The sequence below is a fragment of the Apiospora kogelbergensis genome (genome assembly GCF_038363985.1).
Source record: "Apiospora kogelbergensis strain CBS 113332 chromosome Unknown utg000006l_segment0_segment0, whole genome shotgun sequence".
Lineage (NCBI taxonomy): Eukaryota > Fungi > Ascomycota > Sordariomycetes > Amphisphaeriales > Apiosporaceae > Apiospora > Apiospora kogelbergensis.
Genome location: NW_027117423.1, coordinates 3,951,757 through 3,972,249, shown reverse-complemented (window position 1 = coordinate 3,972,249; position 20,493 = coordinate 3,951,757). Strand labels below are relative to the sequence as shown.

Below are 20,493 nucleotides of genomic sequence, written 5' to 3'. Positions count from 1 at the left end.
AGGGTGGTTGGGCAGGTGTTTGGGGTTATATACGTGTATATGCTATATATACAGGTACCGCGAACTTGTATGCAACTGTGCAGCGTCTTTATGCGTGCGTGTCTGTGAAGGGGGCGTCTCATCCACGTGCCGCCGCCACTACACCATATCAGAGCCCCGCTGAGGGCCTCTGCGGGTGCTGTTGCCCCTAGGCAGCGGCGGTGGCGGCGGCGTGGGCAGGCCCCCAAGGCCAGCGGCGGCATGGGCGGCGCGACGGCCGAGATGGCGCGGGGGACGGGGTTTCTCGCCGCCCGCGACGACGACGACGAGCCGCTGGAGTAGGAGCGCGACGGCACCGGCGGCGGCGGCCAGTCGCCGGCGCCGTCGTGGTGGGGCGCGGCAAACAGGCTGAAGGTGGCGCCGTTGGTGTGGATGGTCGACGAGGTCAGCAGGAACGAGTTGACCGACGCCGAGCGGCGGTGGCTGCTGTCGACGCTGCGCTGGCTCGGGTTCCTCCCCAGCCCGGCGCCGCCGCTGGTCGTCGTCGAGTACCGCGACGACGACGACGACAGGGACTGCACGCGCCCGTGCGCGCTGCGGCGGTCCCTGTCCGAGCCCTGCGGAAACGCCTTGAGGGCGCCGATGGACGAGATGGGCGACAGGCTGCCAGTGTCCAGCGTCGTCGTGTCCGTCGGCGACCAGTAGCTCCTCTGGGGCGCCATGTGCTGCTCCAGATCCTGCTGCTGCTCGTACTGCGCGAATGCCGGGAGGGGATACGACATGCTCTGCGGGCCCTCGAGCCGGCTGCCGCTGGACGAAGAAGATCCGCCGTCCATAACCCCTAGCGTGCCAGACGAGGGGCGCCGCTCGTGCTTGCTGGGCTGGCGGGTGGGCAGCGGGGGTTCCATGGTGCCGTCCGCCGCCATCACCGCCGCCAGCTGGCTCGCGTCCATGATCTTCGAGGATCCACCGGTAGAAGTCGAGAGGTTATGCTGGTGGCGCGGCGGCTCCTTCAGAAGCACCGCCATGTGACCGTCGGGTTGAGGCTCTTGAACCATGGCGCCCCAGGACCCCCAAGACACGGCATCGCCCGAGGGGTGCCGAAAAGGGGGCATTGGGCGGGTTAAGGTTCAGCGGCGAAGCGGAGGGTTGCCTCGATGGCGGACCAGAGGGCAGGTTCAGTTGGCCAGACGGACTTGGAACGCCGGCTGACGACTCACGAGACCCTTCGCTTACCGGCATTAGCCTGTCGTCACGGCTGCCTAGTCGGATCAGCCGGGGTTTGCTTCCGTTGCTGATAGTCCTTTTGTGAGCTGTTCGGACCTCCACCTGTTGCGAGTCCGGTCGGGGTCCCTGCGATCTGGAGCCACCGAAGATGGAATTGCGAACATTCGACCAGTTAAACGACCCAAAGCCAAACCCGGCCATTTCTCCGCCAGCTGAAGGCCGCTTGTCGTAGGCGCTAGTACGTCGTGACGACTGAGACGATTCTGGTGCGAGCGGCTTTGTTCGAACCGCCGGATGCTGTTCCGTGGGTGGTAGGGGGCTGCTCTTTTCATTCCCGATATACGCTGTCCGTAAAGCTGTTTGAGAGCCTGAATCGTCCGGACCGAAGGTGTAAACCTGCCGGGCCGCCTTCCGGCGTTTGGCGTAACGCGTGAAGAGTAGAGTGAGGAACACCGCCCCCAAGGCGGTCGCAATGATGGTCCCTATTATCACGGCGGCTAGCTGGCCGACTGTAAGGTCCACTTGGTTGGGGTTCTTTGTTGGATCCGAGACGAGTGCGTTCGACGTTGTGGGCAGTATCGGCAACAAGTCAGACTTGGTCGACTTGATAAGTTAGTCTGGTCTCATGATTAGGATGGCTGTCACCTACCTGGGCTTCGTTCATCGTCACGGTGGTGGATGCCGGAGTCGATGTCAGAGATGGATTTACTGTTTGTAACTGCGTCTGCGTCTGTATCTGCGTCTGCGTTTGTATTTGTGTTTGTATTTGCGTCACCGTCACTGTTGTTGGAAGCTGCTGGCCCGGCGCCACTGTTGGGTTGACCGTTTGCGTTACTGTCACCGTCGTCGGCGGTAGCTGCTGGGCCGGTGTAGCTGTTGCCGTTATAGACGCGATAGCACTCGAGAGGCTGGCCGCGAGACTGGCGCTAATACTCGCTATTTGGCTTGAAGCTTGAGCAGCTGCTACTGCACTTCCCGACTCGAATCCCGCAGATGAAGCTCTGGCGACGTCGGCGGATGACTGCGCCGAAAGAGACGCCAACGCCGATTGCGCACTGCCCGTATCTGGGCTTGGAGGCGGGTTATTTCTCCCACCTCCTGGGTTGGGCGGGGCTGGCAACTGTCGACTCTTCAGAATTGCTGTGGGCGCCGGCGTGATCGATGCTGCTATAGTAGCGACACTCGTCCCGCCTAGGTTTTGTGGTTGCTGATACAGGGCCTTTCCCACCACGGCTTCAGCGTCGAATATGCTCCGAGTAACAGACTGCCGGAGTCCCTCTAGTCCAGACTCGTTTTCTTCGATGGAGGCGCCACCACTGATGAAGTCGTTGTTGCCGCTCGCCAACGCCGTCACCGCCACCAGAGACATGGCGAGTATCGTGGTGACTCGAGCCATGGTTGGGAAATCGAGTTAGGAAGATGGTGGTGAGGTTTTAGCTCCGTTTGTCCATGCTCTTCTGGCAGAATTCCAGCACAGTGGTCGTTTTGTCCTGCAACCAATCGCAACACCAATGCCAGCGAAACAACAAACAATGATCGAAACTGGGTGTGTTGGGCAAACGAGAAGAAAGGAAGCAAAGGGGAGGCCAGGACTAGGTAGTGGGCAAACATGGCAACTGTTTCCCCTTATCATACCTCCATCCCAAGTTGTGTGGTCCCAAGTCTCTGGTGATACTCGACACGGATGACGGCTCTGCCGCAACTTGGCGGCCACAGCGGAACTTTGACGCAGAGGCCTCGACTTGCTGGGATAAAAGCGGCTTCCTCCGTCAATAGCAGCTTTCATATTGGTACACATGGCCGCCAGGGGAGGAAAAAGGCCTCTTTCCTATGGGTCATACTATTGCGACATCCTGGAGCGGCATGCGTCGCGTGGGGCCGCAAAGGTCCACAGGCACCCCGATGGCTTGGGCGACTTACACGATAAAGCTCCGAAGGGGGTCGTAGTGGAGGTGGGATGGGCAGTTGATTGGCGGCAAGGGAAGTTGGTCGTCCAAGGGCACGGGCCCTGGAAGTCGGGATAAAAGTAACGTTGTTGGAGCCGCAACCCATCCTGATTCGCTAGATCGACGGAAGACGATCCTCAAGACCAGGGTGGTAAAACAGCGCGACTGCAAACATCGTATCAGGCTTCAGTCTCAAGTCCATCTGATGATCCCAAAGCTCAGGAGAGCAGGCAGTGCACTCCAGCTTTTGTTGAAAAATTTGGTGGCAGGTTTAATGTAGGTCGTACATGACACTCGAGTGTGCGCGCGCGTACTGACTCACTCACCAAACACCAGCTGGCGCGTGTAGATCACGAGATAACGTCTTTGGAGCGGTCTGTAGAGCCACGAGAAGAGCAAATGAGCAGCGAAGCCGTAGACGGGTTTCGCACCTTGTCAACACCCCAGATGGTTCGAAACATTGCCAGAAACAATAGCCCGCTGCGTTACCGGTCACCGTACCCTTTGTGGATGGATGTGGCTCATGAAGCATCGTGGCATCGTTGACGATATGATCGCCCATCGCCGATGCAAGTTACCGTTAGCGGGGGCCCCTTGTTTGTTCCAGAAGAAAGTGTGACGTGGAAATAACAAATAGACTTATTTGCTGTATCCGGGTCCTTTATCTAGGCCGCCTGGCCGACCCCCTGTGGCCTCAGGAGCACGTCCTGCAGGCAGATACCAATCTTACCAATGGAACATCGATGCCGGCCCGGTTGCCAAAAGTAGCTTACATAGTAGGTATCAGGTATGCACTCAGATGACAGATGGCTGTCAACCGAATTGACACCCGATACATAACCATGTGCACGACTCCGTACGTACCTTATAATTCCGCTTGTTAAGAGTGTCGGAAACACAACATCGGTTCCCTCGACCTTGATGAGGCCAGTCCCGGGGACAGCGCCGTCGACGTCCTCGCCGCCACTGTGGGTATGTGTTAGGGGGGAAAACTCAATAGCAAACAAATAGACGGTTGGCAGAAACGATAGCAGTTCCATTAAAGCTGTCGCTTCCGGTTTCGTTTTGTTCCTTTCAATTGAAGCAGCAAAAGACAGCCTGTTTGTGGACTGCTTGACCGTCTGGCAGTCTTTGATGTGCCCACCGGCTGCGGGGCCTGGCGACCATGCTATTCCTCAACAATTCTCCAGATTGGTATCACACCAGTTTGTCTCCTTAGTTGTGTTAAATGGTGGCGGATGCCTCAGTCTCTCCAGGGTCTGCGAAACATCAGTGTGGATGAAACGAATGATCCATCTATTTACTGGAATTTTACGTGCAGTAAGTTAGCGTCGTCAACATCGAGCCAGCACTCAGTCTACATTGGCGATGAAACATGAAGACAGTAATATGCCCACTTCTGGGTACTCGCGGCGACCCATGGATGGTTTGGCCTGAATCTGGTATGTCCCTCGCAGACAACCGGGGCACGAGATCCAGTCGTGACAAATGTCGAATCTCCGAGGCTTCATTGGGGTCGTGTCGCAGGTCACTCAAAAACCGAAAGGAGATTTCAGTGGTAGTTGTTTCAGACCAGCGCGGTTGGATAGGCGCTGCTGCTGGAATGCATACGATAACAAAGTCCCACCAACCAAGGGAAGGGAAGTGGACTTCGGAAAATTATTAACCGCTAATTTCTCCACGATCCAAGTAACGGTGATCGATCAGGTACCGAACAAGATGCAGGCCCAAGAGTTTAACGGAATCGCAAACCAATCTTGCAGTTGCAGTGTAGGATGTACATCATCGACTATTCGCCCCATCAGACGGACATGAGGGCATTGGTGTATCAAAAAGGTGGGCAGATCGATAGAGTACTAGATGAAATATATCACCTAGAAGTTAACCTGATTGAGGGAGCCCATCGAGGCGGGTAAGAGAACAGAGAGCCAAGACGCGACATCATCTCTCGGTTGTAGATGCTGTCGCAAAGGTCCCAATTCTTAAGAGTGCGGAAAACCTGAAACATACCTCTGGCCCCCCCCTTAGAAATGAAATGCAGCTAGGTACAGGTACAGGTGTGGCTTAGCGCCCTTGGCCAAAAAGCCGTTTTCACGGCTGCTGCTGACAAGCCTCATGTGGCTGAACACTTCCAATTGATCCATCCAGCTTTAGTTTAGCCTCGAGGCCAATCGAGCTGCCGCCGCCGCGAAGTTATCACGAAGTTCGTTCTCCCAAGGCACTTACGCACATACCTCAAGATGCAGCCCACCAGGTGTCTACTGAAAGGCCGATCCGTGTGGAAAGGTAAGTTCAACCCATCCATGATCGCACACACCCATTGCGACGCCTCCCACTCCCAACCATAAGGGAAGAAAGCGCCCGAGAAAAACGCTAACACTCATGCGCAAAAAACAGGACCTCACATTGTCCCGTAAGAAAAGCCCAGCCCGCCTCGAAAAACCCCGCCGCCACCACCCCCTAGCGACCGATTTGGCGAGAGAGCGAGAGAGAGAAAGAGGGAAACATCAGGCTGACCATGTAATTGTGCAACCAAACCAGTCTGCCGATCACGCGCCCCGTGCCTGGCCAACGGATTAAGCCCATCAGGACTCAGGCCCGGTCCGCGACCATCCTGCCCAGCTTCGTCGGTCTCCATTTCCAGGTGCACAACGGCAAAATTTACAACGACGTGACCATCACCGAGGACATGGTCGGCCACAAGCTTGGAGAGTTCTCGACGTAGGTTTCTTCCTTGTCTTGGGGGCTTCTCCAGGAACGACAGGACGGGCTTGGAGGGCGCACTTAGTCCATTTGCTAACCCGTTTCCAACACGCTCACAGGACGCGGAAGCCTTTCGTTTGGAAGAAATAGGCTTGAAAGCTACGGACGTAGCCGAGGAAGACCATAAAAGAAGAGCATATACCATGGCGTAGGAGGCAAAGATGCATTTCACGCCAGAATTACGACTGTACGGAAACCCGCATTTGTACGTACGAATAGGCAAGAGGGAGCAAGCCCGTGCGATTTGCCGTGGTATCGTTGTTGGGGAATGTTTTACAGTAATATGTACAGAAGGTCCAAAAAGCAAGATCTCTATCCCGTCATGGATGGATCTCTCCCCTTCTTTGACTGGTAAACGTATCTGCTCCAGTCTAGACCTCGAAAGAGAAGAGGCTTCGCTAGCCCTGCCAAAAATGCCCCCAAAAAGACTCTGTTTCGTGCCGTAACCGTAAACGCCAAAACCCATGACCCAAATTATGACTTGCAATCTGTGTGCCTGTTTTGCCCTGTCCCGCCGCATCTGAATCGAGTTCCGCCAAGTTCTTATCGTCCCGTAGTGTGAAAGAAACGGCGGTGGACGGTGAATCGCTTTCGTTGCCCATGCCTTGTGTTTTGGATCACCTGTAGAACTCGCTGCGCTTGACGTTGACGCCGTACTCGCCGACGGCCATGCCGAGGTCCTCCATGGTGAGCACGGTGCGGTTCTGCGAGCCGCCCTGGCCACCACCACCATAACCCGCGCGCTGTATTCCGAGAGGTGCGCCACGGGACTGGTCGACTTTTGAACCTGCTCCGGCGCCACCGCCACCGCCGCCCGCTGCTTGGCCCGGGATGGGGATGCCTGCCGCCGCGCCGAGGTTGCCCATGGGGTTGTTGGCGCTCGTGTTGGAGGCGCGGATCCGGCTGTACTGGTAGGCGTCGGCCGCGATGTCGGCGACGAACTTCTGGGTTGCCAGCGCCAGCAGGCGCGCCAGGCGCTGGTCGGTCTGTGGCGGCGGAGGCAGGCCCGCGCGCGTCATGTAGTAGTTGGTCACGGCGTCGGGGATCTGTGAAAGAACGGCGACGGGCGCAAAGGTTAGCAAGCCTGACAACTGAGATAGATTGAATGCGCGATATGGGGGAAGGCGGGTGGGTGGGTAGAGACTCACGATTGGCGCATAGTCGTCCATCTTGTTCAAGAACTCCTTCAGCGAGATGTCGCGCCGCGTCGGCATCTTGGCCTCCTGGGGCTCTGGATTCATCTCCTCCTCCTCTTCAGCCGCCTGGGCCTCATTGTTGTTGTTGGTGTTGGTGGCAGGCACCGGGAGGGTGTTCTCGGTGGGAGCGCTCGTCATCTTGACTTTTTGCTCTGTGCTTGCGCTTCCCTGTCAGTTTCGGTCAGCACGCTGAATGAATGGAATTGGGCGGTTGAGCTGCCGCGGCCGAAGCTAGGACTGACCTCACTGGATGATGTAAGCAGGTCACGTGAGAAACTTGGTGTGATTCCGGTTGGTGGGCAGGATCGCGAGTTTGATGATTGATTGCCAGAGATTGATGCGGTCTGTTGTAATTCTTGTGAACAGGTGGTAAAGTGAAGCGCTTTTCAATATGGACGTCTGGGTTGACAATGCGTTATGAAGTTGTTGTTGTAGGCATTTGGCATGGAGCTGGGGAAAGCCACAGAAATGGTGGCAGGTGGGGCGTATTGTCCATTGTTACCTTTTGTGGGGCTTATGTGGCTGTTGGCCTGTTTCTAATTACGACTTCAACGTATAAGACACAGTCCCTTATAAGTACCCTTCATATCCTAACTCGAATGCAAGCTCGACATGTATATATCTTGAAGTACCAGCATCCGAAGATCCAACAAAAGAAGGGATCGAGTTGCACATGATACAGATCTATTGAATGAGCACCCTGGCATACAGGGCGATGCCGACTGCACGAACAGCGTGGAAAAGGGACTGCGGCATTAGATCAGAGTAGGGCAACCCGGCATGGTACTGTGCGACCACACCAGCAACTTGGCAAATGTACCGATTGGATTGGCTGTCAGCGCAGCCACGTCAGAAATCAGCCTTTCCCCGCTTGCGGCCTACCAACGAGCCCGCGGTCAGCCTACAAGGCATTGTAGTCACTATCCTTGCCTAACCGACTGTTCGGAGGTGGGATGGAGCAAGCCGTAGAAGTCGAGAAAGAAAAACGGCAGTTTCAAATGTCGAAAGGCTGGGCTGGTCGCAGCTTACATCTGATCAAGCCCGCCATATTATCCGGGCCCGACAGCTCACACTTTTCATTGACAAATGCTAAGCTAATGGTGTGTTGCACCACTTTAGGCAGAGTCCCAGGCATATTTCTGGATTATCCTTCGATTCGTTTTCTCGCAACTCGTGGGGGCTGAAATAGCTATATTGTGGCGGAAGCAAGCCCTGGCAATTACATCCTCCGCTCAGTCCTGCCTGAACTCGCTTCACACTAGTTTTACTTTCACGTCCGTGTTCCACCATCGCTCCCTTTCTCGAAGAAGCTCTCTGTTTCTTTGTAGTTTAAAACGACTATGGAGGCAGTCGGCTCAGCTGCTGCCATTGCCCAGCTAGCGGTAATGTGTCTGCAAGCGGGGAAGCTGGCAAACGATCTCGTGAAGTCTTTCTTCCAAGCTCCAGCACAAATTTCTAACCTGAGCTTCAAGCTCAAACGGCTCCAGTTGCTCATCACGGAGCTCGAAACGGCGGTGGTACAGTCACCAGAGCCAGAGAGCCAGGTACTTCTTCTCCCAGAGCACCGGGCATTTCTCTTTTTCGGCCTTAAGAGAGCCTTGGACTCGCTGGAACGCATCAAGAGTATCAATGATTCTCAATCTGCGGGAAGCATACGAAATAGGTTGCAATGGGCCACTCTGGACAAAAGGAGGGCACAGCGATTTCTTCATGAAGCGCAGTCCGCCGAATCGGAGCTGGATATTCTACTACATATTATCTCGATGTGAGTAAACCCAAGATAGATGACCGTAAGCGATGATCTCTCACACAATACAGCCGAATCTCGTCCATGAACCATCATTCCCTGGTACTTCTGTCTGCAGGGCAGGCTTCGATCCAGTCCAAAATGCAGCCCTCTTTTGACAATATGAAGAGCTGGTTCTCGGGAGAGATCCAGCAGTTAGCGACACAGTCAACAATTCAGCCCTCCTTTGATGATATGAAGGGCTGGGTCTCAAGAGAAATCCGGCATTTATCGACACAATCCACAATGCAGAACTCATTTGATGATATGAAGAACATGATCTCGGGAGAGGTCCGACAGCTACCGACACAGTCCACAATGCAGCACTCCTTCAATGATATGGAGAATCGGCTCTTGGGAGAGATCCAACAGCTAAGAGTGAGTATGGGGTTCAATGTCACAAGCATGCTTCTGTTTAATGGCTTATGATTATTAGGTATCTGAGAATCAAGTACCAGGTGTCCCACCGCCCAGTCGAATGTTGAGGCAGGTCGCATATCCTGACTGCACATTATTCCAGGATTTCGATCTACGTCTCATGTTGAGCCAGTACGATTCCAGGAGGTCACTTAGCCTCTATGTTGCTTCTTTCGAGAATGATGACCACCCAAGCAATCCCAATCGAGCAGCCTACAGCGTTAGAGGAAGTGTTATCCTATCCTCGAAACGCATGTCACGAAAAGCCACTGTTCAGCTAGGCGCGCGTTACAAACTTGTTGGCATATGTCTACTACAATTTGAGCTTCGCATACACTTTCTCTTGCGCTCTTGGGTACTGAGTCCTTCTTTCACGTCGAACTTGACTGTCTCCTATCTGCGCTCTAAGGACAGTCCGATCTTTCGCGCTTGTCATACATACGACCTTGGGAGGTACGGTACCTGCTAGAAACAGGTCAGGCTAGCATACGCGATGTGGACGAAACTGTTGGTGGATTACTTGAGGTATGTTGATGTAACTCCGTCTTTCTTAAACATTCCAACTTGCTTCAGGCTAAAATATAGAAAGCACGTTGTTCGTGGTAGAGAGATCAACAAAAATATAGTTACTACGCGAAAGAAGTTCAACAAAGGCGGCCAGCAGCTGCTAGAGTTCCTTCTAGATCAAGGTTGCGACCCCAATCCCTCGGGCGGAAGAAGCAGCATGAAACGGTGAGCATTGACACGAAATTTTAACACAATCTTGGCTGATCAGCGCATTCGTAGCTCGGCGTTTGCATGTGCGTTCAGGGATGGCCTGGCAGATGCTGTTCAAGTGATGCTGACCCGTCAAGTCGACATTGATTCCTTGTCAACAAATTTAGCCGGCTTGTTTGATGAGCGAAGTGGAAGAGCATTGCTTTGGAAGTTCCGACTACTAGCCTCCTCAGGGTTTTCGGACTGGAAACCCGACGAGCCTTCAGACAATCTACTTTTTGGCGCATGTCGACACTGTAATATGGATCTGGTTTTATACGCTCTAGTCATCGCGGACATCGATCCCAACATCACAACAAACATGTCACCTCTTAGTTGGGCAGCCCAATGTGAGTGGGTGGAAGGGATAAGTATACTACTCGAGTGTGGTGCAGACCCTAATGTGTGCAATGGGACGTGGGGCGGCCCGCCACTCTATCGAACGGGGTTTCACGACGCCCATGCCAGTGAAGCAGGTCATTATCTTTTGCTCAACGGCGCCGATCCTCTGGGCCACGAGTGGTGTGGGTTGGATTCCTGGGGAAAAGTAATCACAAACGCTTGCGACGCCGAGAACGACATAGTAAGGAAGACGAACCACTTTCAATACATCTGGTTTGAGGGATCAATCACTCATCTGCTATTCCATGGGTCAGATCCTTTTGAAGTTTTCACCACCGTTCCTTCAGACAATGATTATTGGCCCAATATCCCGAACTGGTTCGACCGACTAGCTCAAATGCGGGCCTCTGATGTCGCCAGGATATGGTGTACTCATTATCACGCTTTACGCAGTCGGTGGGCGATACGAAATTACAAAGCCGAATCAAATTCTGAAATGGAAATATCAGAGGGCAAGACCCCAAGTTGGAGATTCGAATGGGATGCCATGGGTGCAATCACTGGAAGGTACGTATATTGAATGCAAAATCCAGTTTTCTTTCCCTCGGACACTCCAGAAGTTGATTGGAAGTTTATCTATAGGCTTGATTCCGATGACGACGAAGTCTGTTCACAACCACCTTCAACGGCGGCTTCATCATTTATTGATACGGACCCGTCGACATCCGATACTGATACATATGAGGAGGATCTATTTTTCAAGAATGCGACACGGTTCTACCATCACACCTCGACCGAAGAAGGCCGCAGACAGCTTTCACGGTTCCCCATGGTGCGTGCCCTCTGCGACGGCCTCCAACATGCAGGCTATCGAGCGGAGATGGACGACGACGGCGATATCTGGTACGACTGCGACGATGGGGATCGGTATTTTGAGGCCTGGGAAGCGCAGCCGGCCGAGGACCGCCAGGAGTGGCTCTGCGACGTCTGTCCCATCTGCCGAGATTTCGAAGGTTATGGGTTGGGCGGAGTCCTGGAGCGGGCGCGGCAGGGAAAGGAGAAGCTTTACGAATATAGGCGGCAGGTGGCTGAAGGAAGGAGAACGGCGTTCTAACTACGGGAATCATTTGCATGACTCTATAGGCCCTGGCAGCAGAGTCCCATAAACGTAGGGTAGTAAATTTTAATAAAAGAAGAAATGGTCTCAGTTATCAGTAGGAGTCAAGTCCCTGTCAAGTAATATAGTTATGAGTCTGAGGATGATAATAGTCCGCCAATGTAATCTGTAAGTGCCATTTTCGCCTAGATGAAGAAATTGATATATATATGATGTTGGCCCGACGCCACATCAGGCAGGAGCTTTTCACAACTGGCGCAAAGGAGACCTGTCATCCCCAATTTACCACCAGGAAAGCTTCATCGGGAATGCAGAAGCGGAACGGATCACGTAAACTCACCTTTTAATTTGTATTCCAGTGAAAAAAAAGAGAAATAAACCATCTCGGATCATCAACCCCGGCCCATACGTACTACTAGACCTGGCATAGGATAACTCCCCACCAAACAGGATGCTCGCCGTATGGTAATCACCTATCAAGCATCAGCCCGCAACCAATCAAACGTATCCAGCAGATCGAAGTTGAAGTCGACCTGGGTCGAGAAGTTCCAATCCACATTGTTCACGGCGGCCTGCCCCGTCCCCCCGCGGCGGCGGCGGGCCCGACGTTGAGCGTGGCGTCGAGGACGTGCTTGATGGTGACCATGGCGCTCTCGCAGAGGCCGGCGTTGGGCGCCGAGGGGCTGACCCACTCGAAGAAGCCGACGAGCAGGCTGAGCTTCTGGATGATGGCCGACCGGTTGATCTCGGCGTTCTTCGGGTGCGACCCCTGCAGCGTCGGGTTCAGGAGCTCCATGCAGAGCACGCCGCCGGCCGGGCGCCGTAGCCCATCAGCTGCTCACGCAAGGAACAGGGGTTAGCTTTTGCAAACGGAAGAAGGTCGGGGAAAGCGAGAAGGGAGATGTGGGCGTAACTTACAACCCAGTCAAAGTCGCGCTTATCGGCAAAGAGATCCATATGCGTCCACACCGTCAGCGTCACCACGATCATTTCATAAGCGGTGACCAGGAGGTCGCTGGTGTCGGCTTGGAAATGAAGGTACTGTAACCGGTCTAGCAGGAATTCATTCATCAGGATCTCTAGTCGCACAAGTATCCGTTGGTAAACTCGGGTACAGTCCATGTCGATGGCGCTAATCTCGTGGATTTGAAATACCACAACCTTGGGAAATGCCGACACGGCTTCAGTCTGTCTAGCTCTGAGTTGTCTATGTGGTGTGTTAGCAAAGAGTAGTTCCAGAAACAGGACTGGACGACAATCGGGGTATACATGCCCAACACGCTCGAACTGAACCGGGTCTTTGCCGAGTGCCAGCTCGATGATATCGGCTCTGATATGAGCCAGAACCACTCGTGCCCGTACCATGGTAGCGGGGTAGAACTGGCCCAAGGTATTCCATCCCTTGTCGTCGAGCGTCTCCGACGCAACCCTCACGAGTGTCTCCTCATCCGAGAACAGCGTTTCGTCCGAGATATCCAGCGGCAGCGGCGTGCATATATAGTTTGTCCCCAAAAGGGGGGGCCTCCCTGTGAAAGTGACCATGATGTTGTCGGCACAGAAGGAAATGGCCACTATCCGCCTGCGGCACTCGATCGCTAACGACGGCCGATAAGTGGGGTTAAATCGGTAGCTGTGGGTGTTGGGCTCGTCATGGAAGCCGTGGAAGGTGAGAAGAGACATATGGGCGGCGTGGTATTGCCATGTTGGAAGACCTGTTTGTGCGTCATTCAGCAACAGTTTCACTGGCCGACTATCGATGTAACATCGTACACATGATGCTGCTATGACTTACTGGCATCACCACTGGTAACTGATTCGAGTGAGCTGCGGCGATGATAAAGGTAAATGAGTAGCATGTTGCCCTCAGTAAACTCTCGACTCAGCTGAATGCATAATCCGAGGCCGCGAAGTGCGGCCGCCGCAACTCTCCTGACGTAGGTGAGATACTCGTGTTGGTTGTCTGAGCCGAGCCGAGGTTTGTCTGACTTGGCGTCGGTGTCAAGCAAAGCAAATAAAACACCTAATAATTCCAAACCCGGCCCGAAGGTAAGTCACCATTGTATCGTCAAGCCATGCGCTTGGACCTTGGACCACCAGGCGAAAAAAAAAGACGTACCGATAGCTTCCCAGCGCAAATTTGGCCCACTGAACTGGCTGAGCCATTCTTCCGGGTCTCGGATGGAGTTAGAAAAGGGTTCCCTGGTATTGACGCATACGGCCTTGGCCATGTCCTCGAGTTTAGTCTCATCGTGTGGGCTGGCATTGAGATGCTCACCCCACGTCTCTTGCAGCGATTTGAAGATGTGCTCAGCAATAACATGCATGTAAGACTGATAGACGGACAAGTTGGTCTTCTTCTGCCATATGATTCTGTGTGGCTGGTTCAGGAGACGAAGGACGGTAAAACACAGCTCTCGGATACACGGAGTCAAAATATCGGGAGCCTCCTGACTCAGCACCTCGCGGCTACTGTCTTGAGTCTGGGGTGTGGCACCAAGCAGGTTCAGGTTGTCCCTGGTCTCCTGAAGGACAGCCGAGTAGCTCGTGGCGCCGAGGTAGCCATGGCCGCAGGTAGCTCTGCGGTTGAGGATGTTGTTTCGCCAGCTGGAGCTAGGGCTCGGGCTCTGCATCTCGTTCAGCTGAACCGAAGACGGGGAGGGAGACGATGGCCGGCGAGGTATGTCGGCCCTCTGGCGTGCGTGTGACGACGGCTTGCTTCCATTGGGCCTGGCTGGGGTTGAATTAGAAATAGTGTAGATGCATCGCTTCCCACCCTTCCTGCATCGGAGGCAGACAGGACGTGTATGGTCGCAAGCCACCTATGTATGAGTCTTTGGTGTCAGCCTGGCAAGGGGATGCAAGCGAGAGAGGCGGCAATTGGCTGGACGGTGCCAAGTGGATAAACGCTATACCTTTCTCTGACGGCAGGTATCACAAGCTTGGAGGCGGCCGTTTCGCCGGCGGAGCTCAGAAGTGCCGTCTGACATGACGCACCGTAACGATGGCGCGCACGAGCATGCGCGTTGCGTGTACCAGCAAGCAACAGACGGGTATGACGAATGTAGTCGCAATTGATGCTGCCCATGGGATCGTGGTAAAGGGGTGCGTGTCTGGTCTAGCACTGGGGCTCGGCTTGAATTGGTTGAAGCACGCACACTGACGAGAGTAAGCCGAACCTGTAGTGCTGGGAGAAAACAAAAAACGTGCAGAGCTCGGCTTCGGCTTGGAGCGGAGGCACTAAAAGTCAACTGGGCAGTGAGATGACTAATTCGGCCAGCTGAGCAAATGGGCTAGTGCATTGTCAGCAAAAATGACGAATCCAATTCCCCAAAAGGTCTCCTCCCAAAAAGGCGTGCATGGCACCACTAAACGTGTCACCCCTTCCCTATCCTGTCCAAGCCTCCACAGGCGTGCCTGGTCTGCCTGATCAGCCTAATCTCACCAGTAGTCAGTCACTGCCTGTAAATCCAGTTGCCAGTCAAGCAGTGCACGGGTGCTAAGCTTGGCGTCGCATCCAATCTTCGGCTTTGCCAAGCTGAGCCCCGACCCATCGTCGGCTTTGCCAAGCGGTATTCCGACCCGCTGTCGGCTTGCAAATTGTAGAGCCTGCAAGCTGAAAAATTGTTTGCATCATGCCAGTCTAATGCGAGCGAGTCTATCTGAGTCAACCGAGATGCGTTGCTAGGCATATTCGGACATGCCTATATATACATATCTTGTTTTCCCATTGCTCCTTCACATTCACGGCTTTCCCAAATAGCAACTACCCCAAACCAACAATACCGGTCTCCAGTTTTCTTGGATTATCAACCCCTGTTTGTCACTTACACGATTGCACTTTCACATCAAGACTCAACCACCATACCATTGAGCATCACCAAGTTCAAACCTTCTATCAAGCCCACCACAATGTCATCCCAAGCCAACATGTCGACCCGCCTCTCATCTGGTAGAGTTCCCTCCCGCGACTGGTGACCCTGTCGATCCAATTAGCACACCTCCTCTAACCATGCTGTGCAGATTCCCATGATACGATAGCGGCCATGAAGGATAGCCACAGCAGCACCGACAGCTCAAAGTCCTCTTCCTCATCGCGCCTGTCCACTGCCATGAAGAAGGCCAAGTCGAAGCTGAGCAGTTCGTCCTTGTCACCCGAAGAAAAGGCGCAGAAGAAGTCCCAGAAATCGGCGGCCCATAGCCAGGCCTTCAAAGACACCTTGTTCGCCTACGAGGTCCTTGCTTGTAAGTTATATTCCCGTCACTCAATATTTTCGTACCAGCATGAAATACTAACTTGGCCTCAGTGACAAAGTAAGGGCTTTGCCTCCCGCGATGTATCTTCCCTACTTGGTGGTAACAGTCCACACGAGGGAGAAATTGATGAGACTTACGATATCTGCTTTTTATTGGCGTATAACCTGATAGAATATTACTGAGACTGGGGTTTCCTTTGTATTTTGGGAGGTGCTAGAGGAATAAAAATGGTTCGGGTTTGATATTGGTATTTGATAGCTTAATTACGAAGAGCAGGGAAGGGAATACTGCTTCTATATACTACAATCAGATTGATTAATACAATCCGATCCCATCGACCCTGTGACATTTAATACGAGTATGATCGAAGACTAGTAGCATTGAACCTTTAGTCAATCCTGACTCACGGATGTCATGATAACATTGTGACCAATCACCGGAGCGGTAGGATCTCTTACCAACTCTAGATTTTACGCCTTTTTCTACTCTAAAAGTACTACTGCCTCGCACTTTACAGATAGCCTGCCACAGTTCTTCTTTGTCAAAATATAGCAGAGCCTCAAACTGGACCTAAGCCAGGAAAATGAAAGGGGGTGTGTGTAAAAAGAGGCGGTCAAAAGAAAGGAGAAAACATAGACCGCAAACCAAAAGCGTACAAATGCTATGCCGGCGCAAGTACTTGACCAAACAACCGGGAAAGTGAGTTCAAAACTCAAAACACTTTACCAAAGAGCCATCAGTGCGTTGTCGAAAGAATCGAGCTCAGTTTGACGATATGACGATACGCCTACTGACGATACTGTTCCCAATGACCTATATTCACTGCTACTCGATACCAATTTCAGATCACTTTTGCATGGATTGTCACTTCTGCAGTGGACATGGTATTACAAAGGAAAACATAGTCTTTTGCTGAAACGAATGGCACTGCGAATGCAAATGGGATTTATCATCATCTGAGCACCACACATTGCTTGGTCGGATTCCCCGCGTCCCAAGCCACCTTGGATATTTTGCCCACGCCGACCCTCTCAGCAAATACCCTATACTCGTCCCACTCCACGGCCATAACATTGTATAAGGGAAACCCTACAACGTCGATCCTGGTCTCGTTGCCCCAGTACTGGGACTCGGAAAGAAGCACGAAATCGTACGCGGGGTCGCGATGTCCTTGCCCTTGTCGGTGGGAATTATGTAGCCTACGACGTTGTCGGCGTCGTCCAAGATCTCGGCCTCCCTGATGTGGAGCGTCTTGGCCACCACTGCCGTCCCGTCCTCGCCCTGTTTCCAGAGGTGCTCTTCTCTTGGCTCTATGGCGCGGAGCCGGAATGACGCCGCCTGTGTCTCGCATACTAGATGGCGATCCTTGAGTGGAGCATTGGAGGGCACCTGAGGTGGCCCCAGGTCTGTGTCGGGGTTCGTCCGAGTGTCTCTCCACCGACGAGCCTGTCGGAGGAATTCCAACTGTGCTTCCAAATCACGATCATCGAAGGCTATGCCTAGGCCATGGCCATTCACCGGAACAAGCTGGCCTGCCGGCTCAGAACGTTTGAGAGTGCTCGGCTTCGAAGGTACTGGTGGCGGCCTGATGGGTCCGGTTTTCGATCCACTCGAGGGTGGCGGTGGTGGCCTTCTCTGCGGCGGCTTCGGTGATTCAACCCCCTTCCACCTGTACCACATCACCAATGGCTTGACGCGCTCCTCTGCATCATTGCCCGTCGCTAGAAATTTCCGTAGAGAACAGTCATCGTTACCCGATACCCTGAAAGTGTCTTCCATGCGAACACCTGGCTGTGCTTGGTATGCATTACCTTCGGAATGACCTTTATTGACCTCCCATCCTGCCCACGACCAGCTGGGGTAAACACTTTGCATTCTCCGGACCAACTGGGTTTTGAATCTGCCGGAGGCTGCCACAGTAGCGCAAGGTCGAGGTAGTCCTCTGGCAGGCCGTACAGAGTGTGCGTATCGTCACGAGAAGAGTTTGGAACCAAGCTTCTCATGTTTTCTAGAGCTTTCAAAAGCCCTGATACGCCATTGAGGATGTCGGTAGACCTGGTCATGTTTCGACTAGTGTACTGTTCTAGTAGCTTTGCGTACTCGTCGAAAAAGGGCGACCGTAGTAGGACTGGGCCACCTTCCCAGTTTTTCTTGGTTTGTCCGTCATCGCAGGAGGGCATCGAAAGGTAAGGCATCTGGGCTGGGCCATTTCCTGCGTGGACTGCCGGCATATCTTCACGCAGCACACCGTGTCTGCAATGGAAGCTGGCATGATTTTCCCCAAATACAAGCATTCTCCGCGACAGAAGCTTCTCTTGGAGCGTCCAACCCCTAGTATCCCACTTGCCGTAGGACGTGTCGTAATCAATAGGTAGTAAGACGTTGAAATTATCTTTCACATCTCGGGCCATTTGCCGGGCCTCTCGCGAAGAGGATATGCCCGCCAAGCCAGCACTAGCGTCTTCCCCGGCTGTTGCAACGATGGTAACTAAAGCACAGCCATAGATACTGGCCATCTGGTCGATCTGCGATTGTTGAGTATCGGATGCCGTTTCTCCGCGTGCTTCATCCTGGATGACACAGAGGCTGTCTACCCAGAGGTATCGCAAACCCAGACGTCTGGTGACCTCGACAGCATCTTTCACCGTATTATCCAATCGATCTGATGATGTCCACTGACGGAGATCCTCAATATTCTGCGTTCGGAGTTGAAGGGTCCTGTTCCTGGCTTTGCCCCAAACGTAGGAGAGCGCAGCATACTCTAGTGCGTCCTCCTGCATTGACGAGTCTGGACTGGCTTTTCCGACCCTGGAAACCTTGAACTTGTCATATGTCTCGTTTATTTCGATTAGTCGAAAATCCTTTCCTGATGGCGGAGGTAGCTTGGTAGACCAATCCGGCTTTGCGCAAAGGTGCTGGTGGTTTTCGCGGCAATGGTCCATCCATTTGCGACAGTCAGCCTCAACATTGACCCTATCAGTGATGATTCTACCATAGCTCAGACTCAGTCCGTCTTGATGGTAATCCGACGCAACTCGGAGGTTGAATGAGCTGAGGACTGACAGGGGCGCCCGCACCGCGTTTCCATATCCCACAACTGCAACGTTCAGGAGGCCTCCGGTCTTTTGGGTGTTCTTGTTTATCTTGATGGTCACCACGACCGGTAGATTGTTCTTCTTCAGTGCCGCCATAGTAGAAACTACTATCTGACTAGCGCTGCCCAGATCGGACCAGGGGGCATTTCGATCCCCGTCCGGTATCTGCGATGCAGCTGCGCCACCAGCGATAGCACCGCCAATGGCAACGGCGTTTTGGACAGCTTCCAGATCTTCTCTGCCGATGGCCACAGGCATTCCGTTTTGGTCGACTTCTTTCGCCTCGAACTGGACAATGTCATTACTTTTGCCGAAGGGGCTATCCCTGTTCGTGATCTTATCGGTCCACTTGAGTCCCTCCGCCCATGTTTTGAAGGATTTACCCTGAAGATCTTTGGGCATGTGATCCTTGATTGCCGAGTGCTCAAACGGATCATGAATTGATATAACATCAAACAATAAGCTGCAGAGTTTACAGCCATCATCTTGATTCTTCTTCACAGCCTTTTGGCGAGTCTTGATAATGTCAAAGAGGGAGATGATTGCCACAGAGGTATCGGTGCTTGAGTCGAAATTGATCTCGTCACATCTTTTGCAGAGACCAACTGGCTTCTTGGATGACTTGAGGGAAGGAAGCCCCATCTTGAGGTTTGATAAGATACCAAGTTTATGAGAGATGTAAAGCGAGAGAGAGGCAATGTGAGAGAGAGGCAATGTGTTTTTGCAGGATTGGAATCGAAACAAACTCGAGGTATCCGGAGGAGGGAAGAAAAGGTAATAAATCCGAGTGATTTGGCTGTCGGTATCTGGACGGTGAACTAATTCTGAATGAGGCTGTGGGAGGCATAAGGAAAAGAAATCTATCTCACTTGCAGTAGTCTAATGAGCCAAGACAGAGTAATGCGGTGGCAATCATTCTTATTTGCTCCCCTTTCTTCAATTCAGATGCACAAGGGTCAACATTGCGATGGAGTGAAGGAGAGTGGTCAAGTTCCTTTCCAAATATAGTAACCTTGTCGAACAGCCCTCCGTGCAAGCTTGAACCAAGATAAGGCTGTGATTGATATCTGATATTGCGGCTTAGCAGACTGCGGTTCTGGGTGGCTGCTGTATTGTCTCACGTCAGCGATAGGGTTCAGAATCTTACAAGCGGTCAGATTGTGTGGGATGTAAGGCTGCCGGGTTTGCCCAGGCGGCACGAATCAGCGGCTCCAGGCGAGGGCGGCAAGCAAGTGTGGTATCACAAAACGCCACCCTTATCACAGATGCGCTACACTGTTCGCCCGCTCTGCATTATAGGAGGAGAAATGCGAATTGGCGCTGCAACTAGTGACAGAGCCCCTTGCAATAGACATATGATATGCAAAGCGATCCAATTAGAAATCTGAGGACTTTTATGACGATCCTAAACCGAACCGAAAATACAGCCAAGACACACCATAGCGGGACGGCGTAAACTCATGGTTCAGCTTGATTGCAGATCAGGCTCTCAGAGCCGACTGATCCGAAAAGTGAAATGCCACGTTCAGTGGTGTATCTCGCATAGTACCGCACCAGACGAGCCGCTTCGTAGATGGAGGTTGGAGGTGGAGGCCTGGGCATCTGATGTCATGAC

At 53.1% G+C, this 20,493-nt stretch overlaps 8 protein-coding genes across 8 annotated transcripts; 4 read left to right on the top strand and 4 right to left on the bottom strand.

The window, feature by feature from the left end:
- Positions 1-138: 138 nt before the first annotated feature.
- Positions 139-2,602, bottom strand: PG998_010091 (uncharacterized protein; the record flags this gene model as incomplete). The annotated part of the gene is made up of 3 exons (XM_066876907.1): positions 139-917; positions 1,200-1,809; positions 1,856-2,602. The coding sequence occupies 3 exons, from the start codon at positions 2,600-2,602 to the stop codon at positions 139-141; spliced, it is 2,136 nt and encodes a 711-aa protein (XP_066729063.1).
- Positions 2,603-5,392: 2,790 nt separating this feature from the next.
- PG998_010090 (mitochondrial 37S ribosomal protein uS19m) lies at positions 5,393-6,005 on the top strand (the record flags this gene model as incomplete). The annotated part of the gene is made up of 4 exons (XM_066876906.1): positions 5,393-5,438; positions 5,550-5,565; positions 5,694-5,873; positions 5,975-6,005. The coding sequence occupies 4 exons, from the start codon at positions 5,393-5,395 to the stop codon at positions 6,003-6,005; spliced, it is 273 nt and encodes a 90-aa protein (XP_066729062.1).
- Positions 6,006-6,532: 527 nt separating this feature from the next.
- PG998_010089 (transcription initiation factor IID- TAF10 subunit) lies at positions 6,533-7,249 on the bottom strand (the record flags this gene model as incomplete). Its single annotated transcript, XM_066876905.1, has 2 exons — positions 6,533-6,961; positions 7,064-7,249. 2 exons carry the CDS (start codon positions 7,247-7,249, stop codon positions 6,533-6,535), a joined length of 615 nt encoding a protein of 204 aa, XP_066729061.1.
- A 1,202-nt stretch (positions 7,250-8,451) lies between these two features.
- On the top strand, positions 8,452-9,470 carry PG998_010088 (uncharacterized protein; the record flags this gene model as incomplete). The annotated part of the gene is made up of 3 exons (XM_066876904.1): positions 8,452-8,876; positions 8,930-9,279; positions 9,418-9,470. The coding sequence occupies 3 exons, from the start codon at positions 8,452-8,454 to the stop codon at positions 9,468-9,470; spliced, it is 828 nt and encodes a 275-aa protein (XP_066729060.1).
- A 1,489-nt stretch (positions 9,471-10,959) lies between these two features.
- Positions 10,960-11,526, top strand: PG998_010087 (uncharacterized protein; the record flags this gene model as incomplete). Its single annotated transcript, XM_066876903.1, has 2 exons — positions 10,960-10,979; positions 11,055-11,526. 2 exons carry the CDS (start codon positions 10,960-10,962, stop codon positions 11,524-11,526), a joined length of 492 nt encoding a protein of 163 aa, XP_066729059.1.
- A 565-nt stretch (positions 11,527-12,091) lies between these two features.
- Positions 12,092-14,159, bottom strand: PG998_010086 (uncharacterized protein; the record flags this gene model as incomplete). The annotated part of the gene is made up of 5 exons (XM_066876902.1): positions 12,092-12,363; positions 12,444-12,736; positions 12,818-13,241; positions 13,322-13,489; positions 13,646-14,159. 5 exons carry the CDS (start codon positions 14,157-14,159, stop codon positions 12,092-12,094), a joined length of 1,671 nt encoding a protein of 556 aa, XP_066729058.1.
- Positions 14,160-15,456: 1,297 nt separating this feature from the next.
- On the top strand, positions 15,457-15,844 carry PG998_010085 (uncharacterized protein; the record flags this gene model as incomplete). Its single annotated transcript, XM_066876901.1, has 3 exons — positions 15,457-15,478; positions 15,550-15,771; positions 15,834-15,844. 3 exons carry the CDS (start codon positions 15,457-15,459, stop codon positions 15,842-15,844), a joined length of 255 nt encoding a protein of 84 aa, XP_066729057.1.
- An 891-nt stretch (positions 15,845-16,735) lies between these two features.
- On the bottom strand, positions 16,736-19,520 carry PG998_010084 (HET-domain-containing protein; the record flags this gene model as incomplete). The annotated part of the gene is made up of 3 exons (XM_066876900.1): positions 16,736-16,872; positions 16,938-17,504; positions 17,672-19,520. The coding sequence occupies 3 exons, from the start codon at positions 19,518-19,520 to the stop codon at positions 16,736-16,738; spliced, it is 2,553 nt and encodes an 850-aa protein (XP_066729056.1).
- Between the last annotated feature and the right edge of the window lie 973 nt (positions 19,521-20,493).